The following is a 15,092-nucleotide window of genomic DNA, read 5'->3' as shown; positions in this document are numbered from 1 at the left end:
CAGAGTCAGGGTTTGAAGAGCACAGCAGCTCGGGGACCGCGCCGTCTTGTCCTAAGCGCACGCCGGGATCGGGATCTGAGACTCCAAGGACAAGCCTCTCGCTCCAGCTTCTCCCTGGAGAAGCATCCTGGGGGCAGCCAGGGGAACCAAGGAAATCCAGGCGTGGGAGACGGAGGCAGGGCTTCGGTTGGTTTGAAGCCAACTGGGCTGAGGGCCGAGATCAGGGCTTGCTCCGTCCCACCACACCTTGTGAAGGGAAAAGGGCTTCCCTGCAGGAAACAGCTTGCAGGGGTGCACGTCCTCGGCCCCCACAGCTCACCCCAACCCACGGGCGGTCCTCTCCTCCCTTCCTCCTCCTCCTTCTCTGCAGCAGGGCTGTGACCCTGCATGGACGCGATGCCCCGCGACTGGAGGGGATGCTCCACGCCTTCATCAGCAAGGATGAAGGACATTGCCATGTCCCACCACCGGCTGCTCCACGGACCCAGCGGGGAGCCCATGGCACGTGGAAGGATGCTCCATCGGTGCCAGGGCGCGTTCCCATCCAGGGACAGGGTGCCAGGAGAGAGCCGGAGGGAGGTTGAGGGGCTCTTCTGCCTGGGTGCTCTTCAGCCCTCGTGATTTAGAGAATCCCAGACTGGTTTGGGTGGGAAGGGACCTTACAGATCATCCCGTCCCAACCCCGTGCCATGAGCAGGGACATCTTCCACCAGCCCAGGGTGCTCAGAGCTCCATCCAACCTGGCCTTGAACCCTGCCAGGGAGGGGGCAGCCACAGCTTCTCTGGGCAGCCCAGGCCAGGGCCTCACCACCCTCACAGCAAAGAATTTTTTCCTTGTGTCCAATCTAAACCCACCCTCTTCCAGTTTAAAACCACCACAGCCAGAAACCACGCTCGGGAAAAAGCAATTACAAAGGGAAAGAAATAAGGCAGGGAACAGCCCAGGCTGCAGAACAGGCTGGCTGCGTCCCCAGGGTGGGGACAGGGGACTCCCGTGCCTCCAGGCTGGACACTGGTGGGACCCCCAGGCCAGGATGCTGGACACAACCTCTGTTTCCAGCTCTGAAGGGCTGGAAAAGCCCCCGGTCAGCTCTGGGAGCCTTCGCTCCGTGCTCCGAGCCCGGGGGAAGGAGCGGGAGGAGGAGGATGTCGGCAGCAGCGGGGCAGGATCCCACCCCAAGCTGGTGGCGAGGAGGGAGCTGTTTGCAATCAGAGTCCCCACGACCTCCTCCCCGGCCTCTCCAAAATCGCTTCCATGTGTGCCGGGAGCCGTCGAGCTCGTGGGGAGCTCAGCCCCGAACAATGGGAGAGTGGAGGGTGTAGAGGGGGGCAGGCAGGGTCCGGGCCCCCCCAGCACCGTGCCAGCCCGCACACAACGATGGGACCGCAGGGCCACCACCACCATCCTCCTCCTCTTCCTCCTCTCCGTGCAGTCTCGACCTCGCTCCTCAGGGAGAAGGGAAAGGAGACGCGGTGACGTCCCCCCGGGCACCGGCCACCCCGCAGCGTCCCACCCGCCGCGCAGAGGAGCAGCCCCCCAGGCAGGGACGGAGGAGCCTCGGGGTGGTCGCCACGCATGAGCCAGCAGCGTGTCCTGGGTGCCAAGAAGGCCAATGGGATCCTGGGCTGCACCAGGAGGAGTGTGGGCAGCAGGGCGAGGGAGGTTCTCCTCCCCCTCTGCACTGCCCTGGGGAGGCCCCATCTGGAGTCCTGTGTCCAGTTCTGGGCTCCCCAGTTCAAGAAAGATGAGGAGCTACTGGAGAGAGTCCAGCAGAGGGCTACGAGGATGAGGAGGGGACTGGAGCATCTCTGCTATGAGGAGAGGCTGAGGGAGCTGGGCTTGTTCAGCCTGGAGAAGAGAAGGCTGAGAGGGGACCTTAGAAATGCCTCTAAATATCTGCAGGGTGGGGGTCAGGAGGACGGGGCCAGACTCTTTCCAGTGGTGCCCAGTGACAGGACAAGGGGCAACGGGCACAAACTGAAGCAGAGGAAGCTCCAGCTGAACCCGAGGAAGAACTTCTTCCCTCTGAGGGTGACGGAGCCCTGGCCCAGGCTGCCCAGGGAGGCTGTGGAGTCTCCTTCTCTGGAGATATTCCAGCCCTGCCTGGCCGCGGTGCTGTGCAGCCTGCTGTGGGTGACCCTGCTTGGGCAGGGGGTTGGGCTGGGTGACCCACAGAGGTCCCTGCCAACCCTTGCCATTCTGGGATTCTGTGATTTCACGACAGTTGTCTCTTCGCAGGCTCCTGCCCCGAAAGCCAGCCCTGCCCGGACAGAGCGGGCTGGTGGCAATCACGTGGCTGTGTTCATTTCCAGGATCTTTGCTGGAGGGCAGGAGGAGACGGGGCGGGGATGGAGAGGACTAAATTGATCCTAAAAATACACACGGCCGCCACAACAAGGCAAAAAGGGCCGGTTTGGGGCTCTGTCTGCGCGTGGGGAACCTGCTCGCCCTGACCCCATCCTTTGGTTGCCACCGTCCTTCCCCCACGAAGCCTCCCCGCTCCGGGCTGCGACCACCGAGCCCAGGACACCACCTTCCATCTCCTCTGCTTCCCCCCGCTCCGAGGAACAGGAGCCTCCTTGTTTTGGGCTGGCTGGAGCCAGCAGAAGCGGAGCAGATGCTGGGAAACAGGCCAGGACCTGCCCAGAAACCCCGACTGCTGGCCACCCCAGCCCCACCAGCCCTGGGGTCCCCCGGCGAGTCCCGACCCCCCCTGTGATTTGCACCCACCCAGCACAATTCCGGGCAGCGAGGTGTTAGCAGGAGTGTAAATAAATCTCCTGCTGCCCAAAATAAATGTCCTCTGACCTAAATACAGACGGATCCGGGGCTGCTGGGAAGGGAGGTGACATTTCTGCAGGCTGACCACAGCATCCCCAACGCGATGGGCGACTTCAGCTACCGCAGAAGCAGGATTGTCAGCAGCCAATGTGGACAGGAGCGGTGCTCCCAGTTCCCCTGGGAAAAGTCATTACCCAGCTCCTCGGGGCTGACTCCCCTCCTCGGTATCTCCTGCCTGGAGCAAGGAGGTCTCACTTGGAGGCATCTCAGGTGGCTTCAAAGCCACGTCATCACCCAGGGAGATGCCACCAGAGAAGGTCACTTCCCAGCACTAAGGCATCTCAGGTGGCTTCAAACCTGCATCCTCACCCAGGGAGATGCCACCAGAGAAGGTCACTTCTGAGCACTGAGGCATCTCAGGTGGCTTCAAAGCCCCATCCTCATCCAGGGAGATGCCACCAGAGAAGGTCACTTCCCAACACTAAGGCATCTCAGGTGGCTTCAAACCTGCATCCTCACCCAGGGAGATGCCACCAGAGAAGGTCACTTCTGAGCACTGAGGCATCTCAGGTGGCTTCAAAGCCCCATCCTCATCCAGGGAGATGCCACCAGAGAAGGTCACTTCCCAGCACTAAGGCATCTCAGGTGGCTTCAAACCTGCATCCTCACCCAGGGAGATGCCACCAGAGAAGGTCACTTCTGAGCACTGAGGCATCTCAGGTGGCTTCAAAGCCCCATCCTCATCCAGGGAGATGCCACCAGAGAAGGTCACTTCCCAGCACTGAGGCATCTCAGGTGGCTTCAAAGCCGTGTCCTCACCCAGGGAGATGCCACCAGAGAAGGTCACTTCTGAGCACTGAGGCATCTCAGGTGGCTTCAAAGCCACGTCCTCATCCAGGGAGATGCCACCAGAGAAGGTCACTTCCCAGCACTGAGGCATCTCAGGTGGCTTCAAAGCCGCGTCCTCATCCAGGGAGATGCCACCAGAGAAGGTCACTTCCCAGCACTGAGGCATCTCAGGTGGCTTCAAAGCCGTGTCCTCACCCAGGGAGATGCCATCAGAGAAGGTCACTTCCCAGCACTGAGGCATCTCAGGTGGCTTCAAAGCCGCGTCCTCATCCAGGGAGATGCCACCAGAGAAAGTCACTTCCTAGCACTGAGTCTTCTGAGCAGTGAATCTGCTCAGCCTCAAAACACAACGGTTTCCTGCAACCATCCCCACTGGTGCTTGTCGTGCTGGGAAGCGATCCGATCTGCTCCGAAGGGGACCACAGCCCCCAAGACCCTCCCAGCTGCCAGGTTTGAGGACCAGCTGCTGCAGCCGATGGGCAGCTGCGGAGCCGCTCGTCCCCAGAACCCGGCAAGGCACCAAACCCGGGCGAGGGTGACCACAAGCGTCTCATGAACTGCATTTGGAGACGGTGGGGGTGGCAGGGGGGGTGCGACGGCCAGCAGAGCAGCCCTGGGAAGAGAGGTCCTCTCTGTGCCTGGCTTCTCCGCGGTTTTTGCTAAGGACACCGCTCTTATATCCCGCAGCAGTTTCCCGCTAGCAAATACCTCTGGGTCTGTCTGTCCTGGCCAAACCACCAGCCTGATGAATTACCTCCACCTCCTCTCTCCAAGCACCCAACCCCTTTCCACTTGCCCTGTAGCTCTTGGCCATCCTTCCTATAGTTCAGGCCAGATTTAATTAACTCACTGTTGCATCCTCTGCTCTCCCTGCTCGTCACCAGCACAAGGTGACGGGTCCTGCAAACTCAACAACCTGCTCCCCTTTCTGCAAACTCAACGTCTCCATCCGAGTCCCACCGTGATGACCTCCAGGTGCAGGACATGTGGCGTGGGGGAGAGGAACCGTCCTCTGCCCTTACCTTTTCATCCAGGCTGACGGCTCGCCTGCTGCGGCCCCTGAGCAGCCAGTGCGGCGTGACCCGCTCTCCGTGGGACGGTGGCCCTGGAGAAGAGAAGACCCAGTGAGCGTGTGAACACACCTTGCAAGTCCCTGAGAGCGGGAGCTCCTCCACGGCCACGTCAAGAGAGAAACGGGGGGAAGAGGCAGCGCTGGGGGCCGTGGCTGATGTCCAGGGCCACCTCTGGGGTGGTTCTGGGTGATGGACACCAGGGCAAAGCCGAAGCGTTGACCCCTCCCCAAGCCAGCGCCCTCATCGCTGCCTCCCAGAAGCATCACCGCTCACCCAGGTCCCAAATCCCCCAAAACCTACCCAGACGAAGCAGCTGGCACGTGGGTGGCACCACCCTGACCCCGCTGACGTCCCGGCCATCACCAACCAGCCCAGGCAAACCCCCCCAGCACCCCCTGAGCACCCCAGCCCGGGGCGAGGGCAGGGGCTGCGCATCCTCCCGCCGGCTCCATCTCTCCCGCATCCCACAAACAGCTTTTTGGGGGGGATTTACGCTTTCAGATTGTTGATTGTGGTCATTGACGGGACGGGGAAGCACGGTTCGACCCCCCCAGAAACCGAGCCGTCATTTTTCCAGCCAGAGCCGGGCTCGAGCAGGGAGCAGCGGAGCTCAAATAGCTGCAGCACATTACGGGTTTCTCTGAGCCATCCCAGCTCCCCCGGGCAGAGCAGCACAAGCAATTCCTTGGCTCGAGACAGGCAGACTTTCTAAGATTCTTTTTTTTTTTTCCCCCTAAACAATGTGGCTGCCTCTGATGGCAGCAGAGCGAGCGGCAACCGACGACTTGAGCCGGGACAACAGCAGAAAAAAAAAAATAATAAAGATCAAATCTGAAGATGCTGCGGAGAGGAGATGAGGTCTAGCAAAAATGTCAAGGGCTGGACCGCCCTCGCCAAGCCAAATGTTCTCAGTGAAAGCTTGGATCCAACAACCTTCCGAGCGCAGGGCGAAGTTATTTACCAAGGGAGTGGAATAACAGGGCTTACGGCTTTATAATTTTATACGCTTGTTTTGGTTCCCCCTGCAACCATCTGGGGGGATTTGGCTGGGGGAAAGATGAAGTTATTGAAAAGTAAAGAGGGAAAAAAAGTAAAACAAACCCTGGAAGTTCTTGGTTGGGAGCTGCAGATTGAGGGTTGAACGCGATCGAGCCACCCAGCCCGGCCACGTCTGTCCCCCCAGGCCCCGGGACGCGCCCGGCGCTATCGCACAGTGGCATTTAATCAGCTTTCATTATATATAGCACGAAATCAGATGCCAGGAATAACTGTAGATAAGGTGGTGGCACGATCCCAATTTCCTTCCCCTCACCTCCTCCGAAAGCCTTCATGGGGCCCTCCAGCCCCCCCCAGCCACATCCAAGCCTCCTTTTCTGGTGGGGAAACTGAGGCACGGCCGCGATGCGACCAATGTTCAGCTCCAGGGGGGTTTGCTGCCTTCCCAGTATGGAGAAAAGAGGGGGAAAATAACAAAAAAACACCCTATTTTTTCCTCCGCTGGCTGCTGCAGGGGTAGAAGGGCAGGGAGACGCCGCAGCGCCCGTCTTTCTCCCACGCTGTCTGGGGAGAGGAGGGGAGGAGAGGGGCAGCCGTTCTGCAGGGATTAGGGGGCTGGGCTTGGGGCCACGTCCTAAAAACCTCTGGGTTATGATATTAAGCTTCGTGCTTTTTCGACTGTAGCTTTTGCTGGGAATCGGAGAGACTCAGAGCACGAGACGGGGCCTGAAAAGCCTAAGTCAAATAAACCCAAACGCAGCGCGGAGAGGGTTTCCCACTCCCCCTCTCCGTTCTTTTCTTTTCCTGGAAGACACGCTCGTTCCCAGCCCTCCCTGGGAATGCTGTTGCTTTGGCATCAGGGATCTTGGCCCCGTGTCAGCCGGGCAGCCCCGCGTTTGGGGGATGCCCGAGCCCGAAGCCGAACCCCGCAGCGCCCAGGCACCAGCTGAAGCCCAGCTTTCCCCTCCGCTCCCCTGGATGGTTGGACTTGGTGGTCTCAGAGGTCTTCTCCAACCTACGATTCCACGATTTAAAGCAAAACTGAGGTTTCTGGCTCCCACCACCCTCCCTGTGCCTCTCCCAGCTGCGGGGCTCGCACGCGTCTCGCTCGGAGTCGCCGGAAAACTTCTTTGCGGCGGCGGCAGCGAAGCCGGCAAAGCTCGGAAGCGAAAAATAAGAACAATAAAAATTGAGCTTTGCGTGGGGAAGCGTCAGGGGCAGCTTCTCAGTGGGGCTGGGGAAGGATTGAGGGTTGGAGGAGAGGGACGGCGGGAGGCTGAACCCACCCAGGCACCCCGCTCCCCAATTTGAAAAGCGATGGGAGCTCCAGGGAAAGCAACGGATTTCCTCAGCAGCAGGAAAAGCCAAGTTTCACCCCAAAACAGGCGCCCGCCAGCTCCCTCCCGAGGTGCCGCTGCCCGCAGCTGCGGGGGTTGCGGGGAGGTGCGGGATGGGGGGAGTCTCTGGTGTTTGGGGGGGCGGGGAGCAGCATCCATCCCCTCTCTCGGGGGTGGGGGGAAGCTGGCTGGCCCCAGCCCCCCCATCCCAACCAGTCCACACAGCGTGGGGACCCTTGGGGGACGCGCCGGGGAGATTTGGGGGTGGCGGGGGGGGGGGGGGGGGCACATCCCCAGCAGCTCGATGGGGCCGAAGGGAGGGTGGTCGGACCCTAAGGATGCGAAACCCCCCTCCCCAGCCCCACATCCACCCGCACCCCCCCGGGTACCCCCCCTTACCTGCCCCTCCGGCAGCATCCCCCCGCCCGGGGAGCAGCAGCAGCAACCCCAACAGAAAGACGCGGTCCCCCCGCAAAGCAGCCGAGCCCCGGGGGGGGGGGACGGGACGGGGATGGGGGGCCCGCCCGGCCATGCCGCCTCTCCCCGGGGCTGTCACCGCCTCCGCTCGCTGCCGCCGGCCCTGCCTTCCCCTCTTATGCTCTCGGGTTCCCTCCGCCCCCCCCCAAGCCCTCCCCCCAGCCCGGCCCGGCCCCTCTCGCCCGAGCCCCCTTTCCCAGGCGGGGTCCTGGGCTGGGAGGCTGGGGGGGGGGGGGGTCGGGTATTGTTCGCTTTTATTTATTGCTGTGGTTCTTGGCCCGGCCGGGGCCGCTTAATGAAAACCAGACCGGCGGAGAAGGCGGCTCCCAGGCTCCCCCCCCCCAACTCCTCGCTGCACCCCCTCCCTGCGGGGGGGGAACCCGGGGGGGACCGGGGGGCTGCCTGCACAGCAAGGGGGGGGGAGGCAATTAAACCCCCCCATTCAATCCCACGACGGAGCAGAGACCCCCGTGCAACCCCCAATACACCCCACCGCTGTTAATATCAATGTTACTAGTAATATTAATAATATTAATATTAATATTAATATTAATATTAATATTAATATTAATATTAATATTAATGTTAATGTTAATGTTGATATTGATATTAATATTGATATTATTAATGTTAAGAATATTAATATTAATTAAAATTTAGGTGCAAGCATCCAGCCCCATCAAAGCACAGCGGGCGCGGGGAGAGCCCGCACCTCCCCTGCTCGGCTTCAGCCCTTTTGCGTCCTCCCCCGGGGTCCCCCCGACTCTCCTCCAAATTTCAGGGCAAGGATTCATCAACGGTTATTGAAGGCCCGATAATAACATTGATTACCGCTAGTAATTAAAGCTTGGCGAGCGATTTTACTCTCACAACGGGGGCGGCTGCAAGGCACCCTCGCCCGAGGTGCGCTGGGGATCTCCCGAGGTGGCATCTCGGGAGAGGAACGGCCGGCGGACTTTTCTGGGGTTTCCCAGCAGAAAGGGCAAACCAAACTGGTGCAGCCCCAGCAGCACGGCCAGAGCCCGCCTGGCACCGAAAGACGCGTCGAGGTCCTGCGAGCAGGGTCCTCGGGTGCAACCGCCAGATGCGAACATCTGGGCAGCATCAGCGAGCCTTCCTGAGCACCTTCCGGGCCCCAGCAGCTCCAGCCACAGCGTTTTTCGGGTGGGTTAACGCCGTTTAGCAACACCTCGCTCTCACCTCAAGGTCTCCCAAGCGTCTTCTGCCCTTTCTGGGTCAAGCTTTGCGGAGCACCAGGAAGATCTCCGTGAAGCTTGAAGGTGGTCTCCTGCTGAAGCTCGCCGTGGAGGGGCTGGGCAGGTCCCACATCACCTCTGCAGAAAGACAAACGCTGCAAAAAATGAAGTCACTCCAAAAAATAAACCTGTGCAAGTATGGTGAGAAAGAGGGGGCATTGCCGTCCCTGCTTGGACCCAGGCAGCTTGGCAGAGCAGCTGTAGATCAGCAGCCTGGCACACAACTAGGAGAGGTCCCAACGCACGACGGGGCGTCCAGCCACCAGGAAACCAGCAGCAGCAAGGCCCAGAGGGACGAGGCCGCGCTACGGAGAGCTGCGAATGTCTTTCCAAGAAAGGGCAGCTGGTGGGCAGGACTGCTGCGGAGGGGTGAGCCAGGGGCTGGGACGGAGCAGGGACCGTGAGCCAGAGGAAGCCTTCCCCTGGCAGCCCGTCTCCCCAGCGCAACTTCACCGCTGCTGCGGGTTGCGTGACAATTTTCCCCTCATTTCTCCACTTTCTCAACCAGCGCAGACTACTGAAGGTCGCATGGTCTTTAGGAGGACGGGGCCAAGCTCTTTCCAGTGGTGCCCAGTGACAGGACAAGGGGCAACGGGCACAAACGGAAGCAGAGGAAGCTCCAGCTAAAGAGGAGGAAGAACTTCTTCCCTCTGAGGGTGACAGAGCCCTGGCCCAGGCTGCCCAGGGAGGCTGTGGAGTCTCCTTCTCTGGAGATATTCCAGACCCGCCTGGACAAGGTCCTCTACAGACTGCTGTAGGTGACCCTGCTTCAGCAGGAGGGTTGGACTGGGTGACCCGCAGAGGGCCCTGCCAACCCCTACTATTCTGTGATTCTGTCTCAGCGGTAGGTGAAGGCGGAAGCGTCTCTGCTTCCCACCGGCGCGGGGAACCCGAGCGTGGTCGTTGGCCGTGGAGAAGTACGTGGCCCTGCGCAGGGCTGGGGGTGGCGACGGCTGGTGGTTATCCAGAGCAGCTTACAAAAGGGCTTTTTGTGCAAAGGAACAGGCGTTCTTCCCCCCTGCCTACAGCCTCCATCACTTGATAGCTCTGCTGACAAAAGCCGACAGAAGCTGTGGCACCCGACCGTGGTCTGCAGCTGGGTCGCGCAGCCTGGCAGCTGAGCCCGAGATCCTGCGTCCGGGCGTAAGCCAAGAGCAGCACGTGTGAAGCAGGGGCGGGGGGATCCCTCACAACCGTGGAGTTAAAGACAGCGAGGGCCCCTTGGTGTCTATATTCAGCGTGCGCCTGTCTTCCCAGGCACTCGTTCTTCATGGCCACGGAGGAGGCCACCAGCACGCCGTGTCACACCAGCGTAGGAGGTGTCCTCAGGACACCCGCCGGGGTCCCGCACTTTGGGTCTTTGCCACAAATGGTCTCAGCCTTCAGCAAAGGACAAGGACGATTGTAACAGAGTAAAACAGCTCTACGCCAGTCATAAAAACCTGGGCCTTGATAGACCAAAAAAAGTGTCTCCTTAGACCCGATGTCACCTCACCTCCCATCAAAACGACTCTTCAATCTGCACAAGGTGCTGCAGGACCGCAGCTCCTTGTGCACAGGCGTTCGGGAGGCCACGGTGCATAGCTGGCATGCCACCTCCTCCAGACCCAAGCCCCAGAGCCCAGGAGACTCGCTCTCCTCCAGGGGAAGGCCAGGGCTGACTACTCCACAGATGACTCAACGAGACTTGGCAGAGGCCAGCGGCAAGCCCCCTGCGGCGGTGATTCATGGGACGAGCCAAATCGAACTCGGGTGGAGGAGCCAACACAACTTTTCCCAAACAAGCTGGAGCTTCTCCTTTCTTTTCCATCATGAAGACAAGTCTGAAGTAGCTTCTGATAAAGCTAGAAAGAGACAGGGCTGCAGCACACGGGTACATGAATAAAATTAGATTGTATTAGGAAAATAACCTTCTCCCCTGTCAAGACCTCTTACAACTGTCCTCATCACCATGGAATTTGAGTGCCTTCCAAGAAGTGTATTAATCAACATGGATTTCATTTGTCATGAGGAGGTCATTCACCCTCCCGCAGGGTCTAATTTGGCCTGGAGAATTCAGTTTATCTGCTGATGTAGGGAGAAAAATATTAATAAAAGTTTGACTTTCAAACCTTGCTCGTGTGAAAGAATCGTGTCTTTTCCATTTACAGCAGTTGGGCTGAATTCCTTCCCCAAGCCGACGACGAGCATGTCCAATGACTTCATGCTACGGTTTTGCGCTCTACAGCGTTACAGCCGCCCAGCTGGCCAACTCATAAATGCAGCATAAAGGAAGCAATACATTAAAATCTTCTTTACTGGATTAAAGTTTGATCTAGACTAATGAGCAGCCAGTCAGGAAGTTATTTTCTTCATTAGGGTATTGTTTCAGGAAAAGCGAATTATAAACCAGGATGCTCTCAAGGATAAACGGAAGCGAGTAGCTTACCTGCTTTTGCACGGAGAAAATCATAGAATCACAGAATGGTTTGGGTTGGAAGGGACCTTAAAGATCACCTGGTTCCAACCCCCCTGCCATGAGCAGGGACATCTTCCACCAGACCAGGGTGCTCAGAGGTCCATCCAACCTGGCCTTGAACCCTGCCAGGGAGGGGGCAGCCACAGCTTCTCTGGGCAGCCTGGGCCAGGGCCTCACCACCCTCACGGTGAGGAATTTCTTCCTGATATCTCATCTAAATCTGCCCTTTTTTAGTTTAGAGCCGTTCCCCCTTGTCCTATCACTATATATCCTTCCCCTTCTTCATCCAGTTGCATTCTCCTACAGGCACAACCACGACCAAATTTCCCGCTGATGGAGGCAGACGGCAGAAGTCCTTCAGGGAAGCAGTCCTCCAGGAGCCAACCACCCCGGGCCAGGCCATATCTAGACAGATGCAGAGTAACCTGACTATATTCTGTGGGGATCTTCCTTTTCCAGTGAGGTCGTGCACTTCAGCCTTTCTTTTACATCGTTCTTACAACTGGGTTTCCATGGCGACCTTTCCAGTGTCCGGTGACGAGAGCGCGTGTCCCAAACCACATCTGCTCAAGCCCCATCACTGCCTGACACGGCAGATCTCAAACTTGAGACTGGTTCTCCACAGAAAGAGCTGTGAAAACTTCCACCAAGAACCAGAGGACTTACCATGCTGTTATAAAAGGTCCATCAGGACGGAAAACAACAGGTAGACCTAGTGGAAACAATCATTAAAGAGGAAACAGAAAGTGTTTCTGAAGGGCAAACAAGCCTCTTTAAGGAACATTTCACAGCATAAGGTGGCTTTTTTACACCCCTTTTCCCAGCCTTTGTCCACCTCACCCACCCATCCTTCCATCACGCTTCTCCCTTGAAGCTCAGTTCGTAGACAGTACATCTACCTGCAATCCCAAGCCAACGACCAGTCATCGTATTTATTTGATGAGGAACAAGGTACAAACGAACAACGATCAAAGCTGCTTTCAGTTTCTAGAGACACCTCCAGAGGCAACTGCGCTGCCCTCTCCCAGCGCTTGAGATGGCAGCCGCGGCAGCTGGCCTTTGGGTGGGACGCCAACACGCCTTTGGCTTCCCCACAGAAATCATTGTGTGGGGTGGGCAGGGCAAATGCTGGTCAAAGAATGCTTCTGATTAGCTCAGAAGAAAAACCTGCTCCTGTAGGGTTAAAAAAAAAAAACTAGTTCTGCCTTCTTTAAACTTCCAAAGATTTGCAGAACTTACCCTAAAAGTCTTTGTGTAGCGGTGGGTTAAGAAGAGACGGCTCCATGCTGGAATCAACACAAGACAAGCCTAACTTCCGGAGTTTTCAGAAGGAAGATGTGCATGAAGGAACCGATGACTCCCAACGTCAACAGCCCCCTTCCATCAAACTATAAACCCAGGATGCTTTGCACCAAGCACAAGCTTTATCTGACCCGATGACAACACGGAATGGTAGCGGAATGGGCGTGAGCCAGCTTCACCAGCATCCCTCATGAAGAAATGGAGCAAAGGATGGATGGTAACGCTGCCGGAGACCTGCCTCCTCTCAACCTGGCCACGTGGGACCTGACTGTGGGAAGTTCTGAGAACTTGCAGCTCCTCCCAATTCCATCTGGAATCACAGGTGCTCACTCGTCCGGGGAGAAAAGTCAAACCACCCCACGCTGTTCCTCCACAAACCTGTCTTCCCCTCTGTGTGCAAAGCAGAGTTTGCTTTACACTATTTCAGCACGCAGGGTGCAAACTCTTTGTGCGGCCCCAGACCAGCGTAAAACATCCAAGCACAATCTTCAGCTCACGCATTCTGATAGATCAAAGCGTGCCCGACCAGAAAGTTTTTAACAAAAGCAAATACTTCTTCACTAGCAAAGGAAAAACGCTACAACTTTTCACCACCAAACGAGGAAGCACAGCAAGTTGTCGCTAAAGCTCTCGGGCTGCAGCTCTAACAACTCGCAGAGTGACAGCGACCGTTCAGTTACTTTGGTAGTCAGCAGACATTTTTTAGAGAGGTAAAACATAAAAACAAAAACACGCAGCAGCTCTTCCTTTGTTTTGAAAGGCTTTACAGCGTGTAGTTAGGTCTGTAATGAGTGGTGTCCCTCAGGGGTCAGTACTGGGCCCAGCCTTGTTCAACTCCATCAATGACCTGGATGAAGAGTTCGAGTGCACCCTCAGCCAGTTTGCTGATGACACCAAACTGGGAGGAGTGGTGGATACACCGGCAGGCTGTGCTGCCATCCAGAGAGACCTGGACAGGCTGGAGAGTTGGGCACAGAGGAACCTGATGAGGTTCAACAAGGGCAAGGGCAGGGTCCTGCCCCTGGGGAGGAACAACCCCAGGCACCAGTACAGGCTGGGGCGGCCCTGCTGGAGAGCAGCTCTGTGGAGAGGGACTGGGAGTGCTGGGGGACGACAGGGTGACTCTGAGCCAGCAGTGTGCCCTGGGTGCCAAGAAGGCCAATGGGATCTTGGGGTGCATCAAGAAGAGTGTGGCCAGCAGGTCGAGGGAGGTTCTCGTTCCCCTCTGCTCTGCCCTGGGGAGGCCCCATCTGGAGTGCTGTGTCAAGTTCTGGGCTCCCCACTTCAAGAAAGATGAGGAGCTACTGGACAGAGTCCAGCGAAGGGCTACGAGGATGAGGAGGGGCCTACGAGGAGAGGTTGAGGGAGCTCGGCTATTTTAGCCTGGAGAAGGCTGAGAGGGGACCTTCGAAATGCCTCTAAATATCTGCAGGGTGGGGGTCAGGAGGATGGGGCCAGACTCTTTCTAGTGGTGCCCAGCGACAGGACAAGGGGCAATGGGCACAAACTGAAGCAGAGGAAGCTCCAGCTGAAGAGGAGGAAGAACTTCTTCCCTCTGAGGGTGACGGAGCCCTGGCCCAGGCTGCCCAGGGAGGCTGGGGAGTCTCCTTCTCTGGAGATATTCCAGCCCCGCCTGGCCGCGGTGCTGTGCAGCCTGCTCTGGGTGACCCTGCTTGGGCAGGGGGTTGGGCTGGGTGACCCAACCCCTGCCATCCTGTGATTCTGTGATTAGTTCTCTACTTAGATGAAGATGGGTACTCCAACTAGTGGAAATGGGCTGCCTTTGTTATTCTTCGCTTTACAGCGTCCTTGATCATCGGCCTCTACGCTGTCGGTAGGGAGCAACGAACAGGCACCCTACGGACATTTAGATAAAAGCAGCCAGTGGCTGTGTTACCTGACTGCAAGAAGAGCTCCAGGCATCCCCTCAGGCATTGGCGGGGCCCTTAAGCTTGCATTTTTTTCATCAGTTGAAATCTTAAAAGCTTATTTAAGAAGCTAACCTGCTTTAAATGAGCATTCAGGGAGGCAAGATCTTGTTCTGACTCCAACACAACTGAAATCCTTGTCGCAGGGAAAGTCTATTCATATGTGTAGCGGAGAATCACGCGAGAAATCTCAGTACCAGCACGTTTAGTGCCTTCTGCTTCAGCATCAAAGCAAGCTGCTTTGAAAGGCAAAGCAGAAACTGGCAACCAACCTGATCCCAAGGACAAGACAGCAGAAGGAGCAAATAGGTGAAAACTGATTCTGAAAAGCAGAAAGGTCTAAAGAGATACGCCATTCTCTGAGCTGATTTATCACAGACGTGCCATAGTATGTTGTTTTTAACCTGCACTTTTAGCTTCAGATTTCCGAGACCAGACCACACACGGCCTTCCAACACACTGGATCATGGTTTTGTGGTGGTTGGGGTTTTTGCATGCTATTCTGATAAGAAAAACACATCCAGATAAATTATAAACTTACACCGGGATATATTCTCATGGTTGATTTCCTTCTGACGCTGGGGTAGGTTGTAAAAGCTGCTTTAACGGCTGGGGTGCATCAAGAAGAGTGTGG

General features: G+C 57.3%; 1 protein-coding gene across 1 annotated transcript in view; it reads right to left on the bottom strand.

Annotated features, from left to right (window-relative positions):
- The window catches only part of ADAM33 (ADAM metallopeptidase domain 33), a 35,948-nt gene extending 28,359 nt beyond the window's left edge, over positions 1–7,589 (bottom strand). The window contains exons 1-2 of the mRNA XM_075420252.1: positions 7,437–7,589; positions 4,654–4,736 (exon numbers count right to left, since the gene is read on the bottom strand). Coding sequence (XP_075276367.1) covers positions 4,654–4,736; positions 7,437–7,569 — 216 coding nt within the window. The 5' untranslated portion in view covers positions 7,570–7,589. The remainder of the gene's footprint in view (positions 1–4,653; positions 4,737–7,436) is intronic.
- Between the last annotated feature and the right edge of the window lie 7,503 nt (positions 7,590–15,092).

This window comes from Opisthocomus hoazin, chromosome 5, assembly GCF_030867145.1.
Source record: "Opisthocomus hoazin isolate bOpiHoa1 chromosome 5, bOpiHoa1.hap1, whole genome shotgun sequence".
Lineage (NCBI taxonomy): Eukaryota > Metazoa > Chordata > Aves > Opisthocomiformes > Opisthocomidae > Opisthocomus > Opisthocomus hoazin.
The sequence above is the reverse complement of the archived record's forward strand: the minus strand, read 5'-3'. Positions and strand labels throughout refer to the sequence as shown.